General features: G+C 44.8%; 2 protein-coding genes across 2 annotated transcripts in view; both read right to left on the bottom strand.

The window, feature by feature from the left end:
• The window catches only part of LOC310789000 (CD209 antigen-like), a gene marked incomplete at both ends in the record, with an annotated part of 1679 nt that extends 447 nt beyond the window's left edge, over nucleotides 1-1232 (bottom strand). Inside the window, 3 exons of the mRNA XM_083650607.1 lie at nucleotides 122-264; nucleotides 903-992; nucleotides 1124-1232. Of these exons, the coding sequence (XP_083506733.1) occupies nucleotides 122-264; nucleotides 903-992; nucleotides 1124-1232 (342 nt within the window). The remainder of the gene's footprint in view (nucleotides 1-121; nucleotides 265-902; nucleotides 993-1123) is intronic.
• A 4276-nt stretch (nucleotides 1233-5508) lies between these two features.
• On the bottom strand, nucleotides 5509-7673 carry LOC310788998 (C-type lectin domain family 4 member M-like; the record flags this gene model as incomplete). The annotated part of the gene is made up of 6 exons (XM_083650605.1): nucleotides 7559-7673; nucleotides 7338-7427; nucleotides 7115-7213; nucleotides 6028-6170; nucleotides 5774-5877; nucleotides 5509-5656 (listed from the first exon to the last, which is right to left on the bottom strand). The coding sequence occupies exons 1-6, from the start codon at nucleotides 7665-7667 to the stop codon at nucleotides 5509-5511; spliced, it is 693 nt and encodes a 230-aa protein (XP_083506731.1). The 5' UTR covers nucleotides 7668-7673.
• Nucleotides 7674-10693: the final 3020 nt, after the last annotated feature.

Here is a 10693-nt window from a genome sequence, read left to right as displayed (position 1 = left end):
CACGCACGCGCACGCACACGCACACTCTCACACACACACACACACACACACACACACACACACACACACACACACACACACACACACACACACACACACACACACACACACACACACACACCTGTTCCTCTTTGCTGTTGATGATCATCAGATCAGCTCCTCTCTTCAGACAGTCCTGCCTGCTCTCTTCCCAGGTTTGACCCATCGCATTGGAGACGTAGTACCGGTGAGACTTAAATGCAATCCAAGAAAGACGCATTTGCGCTGCAGCAAATCAACACAACAAAACAAAACAAAACATGTAGCCTATGTGTTAAATGATCACACACACATACAAAATAATAATGTGAACTGCCTTCATTTTAAATAATAATATTAATAATAATAATAAAACATCCTTCATTATTAACAACAAATGCTATTTATTCCATTTTAACGGTCTTAGCTGATGAAGACTGTGATGCACAGTTGATTGCACTGTTGTTGATAAAATTGTAAGTAATTTTGTATAGAAAAGTCTGCTAAATAATGCAATGTAATGTAATGATATCATTTTAGGCTACTTATTCTGACCAACATTTACTCATGTACATACCTGTCAGGATGTTGTAACTGGTCTGTAATTGGTCTCTCCCCTTTGTCAGGTTGTTGTAACTGGTCTGTAACTGGTCTCTCTCCTTTGTCAGGTTGTTGTAACTGGTCTGTAACTGGTCTCTCTCCTTTGTCAGGTTGTTGTAACTGGTCTGTAACTGGTCAAGCTTCTGCACATCTGAATTATCTGAAAGCAGTTGTCAGACAAAACCATGTTCCTTGAATGAGTCCTTCTAGGTTGGAGGAATTGAGATATCTGCTTCTCTTGGCAGTGACCAAACATAAGGAATTGAAAATAGAAAGACACTCACGCACGATGAGACGCAGAGAGACGTTGAGAGCGGCTTGTGTAGCACACAGCAGCCCAAAGCTCACCAAGACCAGCTTGTAAACTTTTCCCTCTGTGGAACAAACATTCACATGTAGGACAGCAGCTCACAAAACCATTTCCACTGTTCACTGCTGTTGAGTGTCAAGAAAATGTATCAAGCAAAAGTGAAATCTTCAAATTATCTTCCCATATTTTTCTTACCATGTCTCTTGGCTGCCTGCTGACGCCTCTCAGCAGAATTAGCCGTCATGAGATGATCCTCGTTGATCTCAGTTATTTCAAGTTCTTCTCGTTGGACAGACCTCGCCATGCTGCATCTCTCTTTGCTTGTGACTTCTGCATCTGTTGTTGCTCTGCCAACATTTGGCTAAGTCCCACCTCTAGACCACATAAAGCAGGGCAGTTAGTGTGGAAGTTAAAAACCGAATCTAAGAAAAACCCTCAGATACCCTCAGGAACCCTCTAAGAAAGAGACAGTCACACAGTCCTGGAATAGATAGTTGGTCTGCTTTATTGTAAGTTCACAACTCGTATATAGCCCTCCTGGCACGCAAGTCTCATTCAGGAAGTCACAGGGACCACACCCTGTTGCTCTGAGATGAGACCTGCTCACAACTTCCGTGAGAGAAATGATTTCACTGTTTATCTGAGGGTTTTTCTTAGATTCGGTTTTTAACTTCCACACATTTAGGGTTGGGTTAGGGCGACGCAAGCCGCTCTGAAACCACCCTCCCCAGCTGGACCGAGAGCGAATATGTTACGTCGACTACGAGTTCGAGTGGCATGTTCACACTGACCCAGTCGCGCCGTGTTCGGCCCCAAAACTCAGTTAAGTCGACCTAAAACGTTCCAGTGTGAAAACGCCCTTAGTCAGATATTTTTAACCTCATTCACTCTGCCATGCCCAAGTTATAGCTTAGTTACAGAAGTGGGACCAGGATGAGAGGAGGCCTTAGCCTTAATCTGGTTAATAACACACTCTCATCACTCGTCTCTACTACTTCCTTAGCTGCCTGACAATGAGCTCCTTTAACTGTTTGTCCACATATGATTTCATCATCTGCCGTCTAACAGTTCCTTATTCGTACATAGACATAGAGAGAGAGAGAGAGAGAGAGAGAGAGAGAGAGAGAGAGAGAGAGAGAGAGAGAGATACGATGTCTATCAGCTGTGGCTGCTAGATGCTACCTTTTCTTTTGTAAAGAACTCAAAATTGCGTGGGTTTGATTCCCCCCATGTCTCCATTAATATACAATAAAGTCATGGTAATTGTAGTACCTCTGATCTGAGATAGCACACATGGTTGAAAATGTGTCTGAGGTATGATGCGTTTCCACGGTGATGTACTCGTGGTTTCACACACTTTGTTTCCACGCTGGTTTCACTTCCTTCATGTGGTTTTAGCTTGATGTCTTCTCATGAGGTGAGGGTGGGCAACCTCACCTCCTCCCCACTGACCATCAGCATAGGAGCGCCCCAGGGGTGCGTCTCCAGCCCCTTCTGGTATGACGTCTACACCCACGACTGCGTGGCGACTCAAACTTCGAACACCATCGTGAAGTTTGCAGACGACACAGCAGTCGTGGGGCTGATCTCGGGGGGGCGACGAGACGGCCTACAGAGAGGAGGTGGGGGCCCTGGAACAATGGTGCCAGGACAACCACCTCTCTCTGAACGTCTCCAAGACCAAGGAGATCATTGTAGACTACAGGAGGGGGGGGGGGGCACACCCCCCCCAATCACCATCAACGGCACAGTGGTGGAAAGGGTGGACAGCTTCAAGTACCTGGGAGTCAACATCCACCAGGACCTGACTTGGGCCGGCCACACCGCCACTGTTGTCAAAAAGGCCCAACAGCGAATACACGGACTCAGGCGCCTGAAGAAATTTGGGCTAGGCCAGAAATCCTTACGGACTTCTACAGAGGCACCATTGAAAGCCTGCTGACTGGCTGCTTCACCACCTGGTACGGGAACTGTACCACCATGGACCGCAGGGCGCTACGGAGAGTGAGACGCGCGGCCCAGCGCGTAACAGGATGTGAGTTGCCAGAACTGCATGAACTGTATAAACAGCGGTGCCTCAGGAGGTCCCTGAAGATCATCAAAGACACAAACCATCCCCACAACAGCCTGTTCTCCCTGCTACCCTCAGGGAGAAGATACAGGGTCCCAAAAGCACGCACAACTCGCTTGAGGAACAGTTTCTTCCCGCAGGCCACGAGACTCCTTAACATACACAAATAGTGAAGTAGCCGTACTGTACCGTACTGTAGCTGCTACCATTACGTATGTCTAATGTTTAATTGTATGTTTAATAAGGAATATGCTATTTGCACCTGTATGTCAAATACGCCGAATTTAAAACGCAGAGTTTAATTGTATGTTTAATAAGGAATATGCTATTGGCACCTGTATGTCAAATACGCCAAATTTAAAATGTTTAAGCACGTTTAAAGTATGCACACGACATGTGCACCTATGTGCAGTGAATATGCCACTGTCTCTGACTTGTCTTATCACTATACTGCCTTATTGCTTGTTGTGTCTCTTGTTGTTTTTGCACTCAAATGCCCTGTTATATTTGTACTATGTTGTAAACGGAGTTCACAGCACAAGAATTTCACACGTGATACTTGTACCATGGAGTGACAATAAAAATCTTGAATCTTGAATCTTGAATGTCTTTTTCTAAACCTTTTGAATAAACTTCCTCTTTGTATTTTTGATGTTGGGGTCTGTTTTAATAATGCATAATGTATGTGTATTTTTTGTTGTTTTTTTCGAGTGTACATTCTGCATAATTCAATCATGTATTGCAAGTCAGAATGATTAAACTCAAACTCAAACAAACTCAGCCATCACTTCTCCTCATCATGCTATCAGTACTCTGTCTCCTCATGTCTTTCAGGACCTTTCCTTCACTGCTTTTCTCCCCCTGCTGGTCAGGGATTAAACACAACCAGTACAATTTGACAAAGAGGAAGTTTATTCAAAAGGTTTAGAAAAAGACATGAAAAGACATCAAGCTACACCGCATGAAGGAAGTGAAACCCAAACCATGATTACATCACGGTGGAAACACATCATACCCCAGACACATGTTCAACCATGTGTGCTATCTCAGATCAGAGGTACTACAATTACCATGACTTTATATTAATAGAGCCATGGGGGGGATCATCATAGCCTAGTAAACCGCCCGTCACGTGAACTCACATTTCATTTGGTTCTCCGTGACGGTCTGGACCCGCACAGGCAGTTAAGATGAGCCGGGGTGCAAAAGCATGCATTGCACCCTTATTTTAATTGTCTGCATGCTCAGTTGAAAAGTTTTTTTTTTTTTTTTTTTTTTTTTTTTTTTAATAAATGCTACAGCTGCACACTTACTGTTTAAACTTGAATTATAGTTGTTGTTTTTCTTTGTTCTTTGATGTGATTTTATGGCTTTTTGGCACCTATATGTAACCTTTTAAGGTTGAGATAATTGTATTATCATTATATGGTCCAAATATTTCAGTAAAGCACTTGAAACACTTGAAATATTCTTGCTTGGGTGGTATCATTCTACTTGAAATGATGGTCAAATGCATTATTTTTTGTAAAATAACATGTCAAATTTTTCGGGCGGGCGGCCTTTGGCCGGCCACCCGAGTGGGCCCGGCCGAAGCACCCCTTCCTATCTAGGATGCACCCCTAGTCATCTTGTTCTGGAACCGGCCCTGGTGAAACCTATGTGGAGCTATACCGTCCATCTGGCAGCGTCAGGTTAGGATCATCACACCCACACAACTGGGTTATTTACAAAAGAATAAGTAGCATACAGCCACAGCTGCTGATAGGAATCAGTCTCATGATGACTGATGGCTTAGGAGGGATACTGAGTGCACAACACAATGAACTGAGGAAAAAGTATAATAATATGAATGTTACATATAAGACATTAGACAACAGAAGACTGAATAGTGCCCACAATTCATTGGACTAAGAAATAAAGTGAGATACAGAAAGAGAGTGAACTTTAAATTGAAATTGAAATTCTGTCAATGATGACTCCCCCCCAGCATAACAGTTTTGCTTAACAAACATGGCATTTATTAAAGGATAATTCCAGTGTGATATGAGATTTGTGATTTTGTTGTTGTTGAGAAAGGCACTTTGAACTTTGAATGAAGGCAACCCTAACAGGAATTATTTTGGACTTCCGCGTTTTGATATGGAGCAGACCATTTTGAGCAGAGCAGAGGGGAGGGTTGCCTCTCACACGATGCCATATCACTTGCCAGTAGGTGAGAACACCCCTATAAAAATGGGCCGGCCTGGTGCAGCGCTGGGATCTTTCAAGTTGAATGCAGGACTCTGCAGTGCATAGAGACACAGCACAGCCAAGCAAACACATTTAATCAACAACACAACAAATACACACAAGTTAGTTGTTTGGGGGGGGGGGAGGTTGGCGCACTTGGCGGGGGAGCCGTCAATTTTTTTAATATATATATATATTAACCCAGTTGCTTGGTGCCCTTGCCACTTGATGCCCCATGGCCATATGGTTAATCCGCCCATGCATGATTAATGAGGAACTGTCACACCTTCTCACAGATCCAGCCGTTCTTTCTATCACATGAGTCGTCATTCCATTTGTTCAAAGGGTCACTAAATTCATGATTCAGTTCAGCACAGTCCTCGTTGTCATTCGCGTTGTCAGGCTGCCCCCATTGCCGGGCCCAGTACCTGAAACAGAGGAGGACAAGGAGTCAAACCCTGTGGTGAAGACATCATCCACACTGTAGCTACAGTGACTCTGAAGTCTCACACCAATGAGTCAGAACAAAGGTGATCAGATCTTACGCTGTGATCAGAGGTGATCCATCCACCCATCTCCAGGTCCCTTCACTCTCTCTGTCTGTCAGACCAATCCACACCCTCCTGACGTTTAGTCCAACCAGGAATTCCTGTTTTTGGAGACATAATTAGAGCATGCGCACGCACGCACCTGTTACACACACACACACACACACACACACACACACACACACACACACACACACACACACACACACACACACACACACACACACACACACACACACACACACACACACCTGTTCCTCTTTGCTGTTGATGATCATCAGATCAGCTCCTCTCTTCAGACAGTCCTGCCTGCTCTCTTCCCAGGTTTGACCCATCCCATTGGAGACGTAGTACCGGTGAGACTTAAATGCAATCCAAGAAAGATGCATTTGCGCTGCAGCAAATCAACACAACAAAACAAAACAAAACAAAGCATGTAGCCTATGTGTTAAATGATCACACACACACACAAAATAATAATGTGAACTGCCTTCATTTTAAATAATAATATTAATAATAATAATAAAACATCCTTCATTATTAACAACAAATGCTATTTATTCCATTTTAACGGTCTTAGCTGATGAAGACTGTGATGCACAGTTTTTTTTTATACTTTATTGCAGGTATAGCATTGACATTCAACATGTGTTCATTGTTCCATTCATCCTGCGACATTTATAATTTGTATATATTTTATGTACATCACCAAAAATGTGAAGAAAGGAAGAGAAAAAATAAAATAAAAAATAAAAAGGAAAGTAAAAGAAAAGAAAATAAATAAACATTAATTACCAAAACACACGCACACGCACACACACACACACACACACACACACACACACACACACACACACACACACACACACACACACACACTGGGTACAAATTAAATATAGGGGTGGGGTGGGGGGGGGGTGACCTGTAGCACTCATTACCCTAGTCACCTTTCATCCACACACCCGGTCCCCCAGCGCGACCCGCACCCAGACAGAACCTCTGGGTACTGGTCATGCCCACAGGCCCGGTGCGAACGGGTGGATGGAATCCAGCCACCTCCAGACCAGAAATGAGCAGCGATTTGTCTTAATTTTCCACTCCTATTTCCATGGGCCACTTACTCCAGTTTCTTTCAAATTCCTCTTCTCTATTCCTCAATTTGTATGTGATTTCTTCCATTTTTTTTGAGCTGATGAAGACTGTGATGCACAGTTGATTGCACTGTTGTTGATAAAATTGTAAGTCCTTTGTATAGAAAAGTCTGCCAAATGATGCAATGTAATGTAATGATATCATTGTAGGCTACTTATTCTGACCAACATTTACTCATGTACATACCTGTCAGGATGTTGTAACTGATCTGTAATTGGTCTCTCTCCTTTGTCAGGTTGTTGTAACTGATCTGTAACTGGTCAAGCTTCTGCACATCTGAATTATCTGAAAGCAGTTGTCAGACAAAACCATGTTCCTTGAATTAGTCCTTCTAGGTTGGAGGAATTGAGATATCTGCTTCTCTTGGCAGTGACCAAACATAAGGAATTGAAAATAGAAAGACACTCACGCACGATGAGACGCAGAGAGACGTTGAGAGCGGCTTGTGTAGCACACAGCAGCCCAAAGCTCACCAAGACCAGCTTGTAAACTTTTCCCTCTGTGGAACAAACATTCACATGTAGGACAGCAGCTCACAAAACCATTTCCACTGCTCACTGCTGTTGAGTGTAAAGAAAATGCATCAAGCAAAAGTGAAATCTTCAAATTATCTTCCCATATTTTTCTTACCATGTCTCTTGGCTGCCTGCTGACGCCTCTCAGCAGAATTAGCCATCATGAGATGATCCTCGTTGATCTCAGTTATTTCAAGTTCTTCTCGTCGGACAGACCTCGCCATGCTGCATCTCTCTCTGCTTGTGACTTCTGCATCTGTTGTTGCTCTGCCAACATTTGGGTAAGTCCCACCTCTAGACCACATAAAGCAGGGCAGTTAGTCTCCACCACCTGCCACAGCTCATACATGCACGTAATAATGTGAGTCTACAGTACTGCCCTGCAAAGCTAAAAGGGGGTAACTACATTTTTGACATTTTTGTAACATAAAAAATCTGCTGTATCATGTGGATAAATATCTTGAGTCAATTTAGTTGTTTTTTGGAGAAAATACGGGGTCATATTTACAGTAACTTCCAAAGGCCCTACAGAAGCCAAGGCAGACTGAGGTGGTAACCAGCTATGGTTGTTTGCTTTGATTTGACTGCACTCCGAAGGCTCAGGTTGAGTTATACTAAGGTTGCGTTATAGTACTCTGCCTTTGTTTGGCTGCCACCTCGGGGTCCACCCGCTATGCCGACCACCCGCAGAGCAGTGACCCTGTAGGTCAGCAGTTGACCTGGGCGAATCCATCTCGTGTAAAAAAGCGTCTGTAGTGATGTCACCCAACTGGAAATGATGTCAAGCATTGCTCGACTGTGATGTCATCAGGTAGTTGTGTTGTAGTCACCTAAGATGTAGTCACCTAAGAGGTCACCTGGAAGTGATGTCACTCGGGCAGTTGTGTGTGTGTGTGTGTGTGTGTGTCTGTGTGTGTGCGTGTGCGTGCGTGCGTGCGTGCGTGTGTGTGTGGAATTAATTTGCAATTGCTTAACTGTGATGTCACCTGAGATTTGGGTCTGGATTTGCTGGATCGAGGTAACAACGAAGAGGGTGTGTGTGTGTGTGAAATGAGGTCACTCAACTGGAAATGATGTCATGCAATTGTTCGACTGATGTTGTTCGACAGTTGTGATGTCATCAGTTCACTCGAGCAATAATCGTCTTCTTCTTGAGTTAAAATTGGTTAGGTGTCTGTATGTCTGCACCACTTACTTCAGCACCTGGGTGTGATGTTATATATTATGTTGGCATTTTAATATAATAATGTCATGGGTGCTGTCTAACTCTGTTCCCTTTTTTGCCCTGTGTGTATGTGTGGTGTGATTAGGCTGGGTTTCTGAGAGGCCAGGTGTGGTGCATGAGCAATCAGGCAAGAACCGCCCACAATCAGGCGCCTATATATGCTGTGCTGGGACTCCTGTTCTTTGCTCGGTTATTGTCTGTTAGTGTGTGGCCATCTCGCCACTAACTTGTAGGTCAGTGCGGTTTTTTGTTGTTTTGTAAGTTCCTGTGTTTTTTGACTTTATGCTGATCTCTTGCTCTCTCTCTCTCCGCCAGTCTGCCTGGAAGTGCCTGTGCCTCAGGGGAACCTGTGCTCTACTTAACTCACTGCTCGTCAGGACACCGCTGTTGCGTCTTTACGCACACAACTGACTTTACCTTTTGGCCTCGTGCCTAATTTTTGGCTTTTGAAACCTTATTAAAAGACAATCTCAGTTGGCATTTAAACTTGTGTCCGTGTCTGGTTTGGGTTCTTCTGTTTGTTGTGACAAATAATCATATATGTCAAAGAGTCCCAGTGTCTGTGAGTGACATCTGTAACCGTGGGAAACTAGACGCTGTGGTTTTGTGTGAGTGAGCCATTGACATCATTACCATGGAAAGTGCAGTTGCCCAATGCTTAACCAATATGAGAGCTTCCGGTGTCAGCTCTGCCTCTAACTGTTGCTAGGTCTGGAACATCTTCCGTCACCTGAAGGTGAACTGTGGTGAATAGACGACAGCAGGCTTGGGTGGGTTTCTTTGTGGTTAACATGTGTACTATAAACGAGGTAGCCTATTACTTCCATGCGTCTTTCATGTTGGTAATATGTTAAACAATACATCCACTAGTGCGCAATAGAGAGTCAAATGTGTGAGTGTGCGTGTGTGCGGTCTGCTCCGTTTCATCCGTATCCGTAAGCTTTCAGAAAATGTGCAGAATTACGCATGAAAGGAACGCAGAGTACGGACAGAAGGCGTCCATCTGTATGCCTATCCGTATTTAACGTTGAGCTTAATTGGGCCTTAACTGTCCCCTAATGATCGCACAATGCGCTGTGGATGGCGCAAATTGCAAATGGCTCCTGGAGAAAGACAGAGAAAATCATAGGGGTGAAGAGAAGAGACAGACAAACAAGACAGAAAAAGACAAAGTGTCCAAACGAGATCATTCCAACCCCACGAGGTGTGAGTCTGAGTGAGTGTGTGTGTGTGTGTGTGTGTGTGTGTGTGTGTGTGTGTGTGTGTGTGTGTGTGTGTGTGTGTGTTTCACTGTTCTACATTGTTTTGTTTAGTTTTCTAATTTCCCCCCATTTTCTCCCCAATTGTACTTGGCCAAATTTCCCCCTGCTGCCCCGGTCCCTGCTCCACCCCCTCTGCCGATATGGGGAGAGCCGTAGACTAGCACCATGCTTCCTCCGACACGTCCCAGCTGCTTCTTTTCACCTGACAGCGGGGAGCTTCACCGGCAGGACGTAGCACGTGGGAGGATCACGCTATTCCCACCAGTTCCCTTCCGCCCCGAACAGGCAACATCTACCGACCAGAGGAGGCGCTAGTGCAGCGACCAGGACACATCCCCTTAATGCCGGCTTCCCACCCGCAGACACAGCAAATCGTGCCTGTATGGATGCCTGACCAAGCCGGAGGTAACACGGGGGCGCGAACCTCGTGTTGGTAGGCAGGGAATACCGGACGCCCAGTGTTCTACAAGCGCCTCTAGCTACCGGGTCCCACAGAGTCTGGCTGCTGTGTGGTTATCCGTCGTTCTGTTTTATTCCACTTTTTACTCAGTCGTGTTTGCACCTCTGCTGTCTACCACGTACTTCTGCCACATTCATTTCACTCACTCGCTCACTTTCTCTTAAGGCCATATGCTGCTGCTGCCTGCCTTCCCTCACACTGCAAGCAGAAGAAAGCCCCATCTGTTAACTCTCCCCTGCAAGGCTGCAACCACACACACTCTCTCTCTCTCTCTCTCTCTCTCTCTCTCTCTCTCTCTCTCTC

This window comes from Poromitra crassiceps (genome assembly GCF_964638095.1).
Source record: "Poromitra crassiceps genome assembly, chromosome: 14".
Taxonomy (NCBI): domain Eukaryota; kingdom Metazoa; phylum Chordata; class Actinopteri; order Beryciformes; family Melamphaidae; genus Poromitra; species Poromitra crassiceps.
Note: the sequence above shows the minus strand (reverse complement) of the source record. Positions and strands in the feature narration are given on the sequence as shown.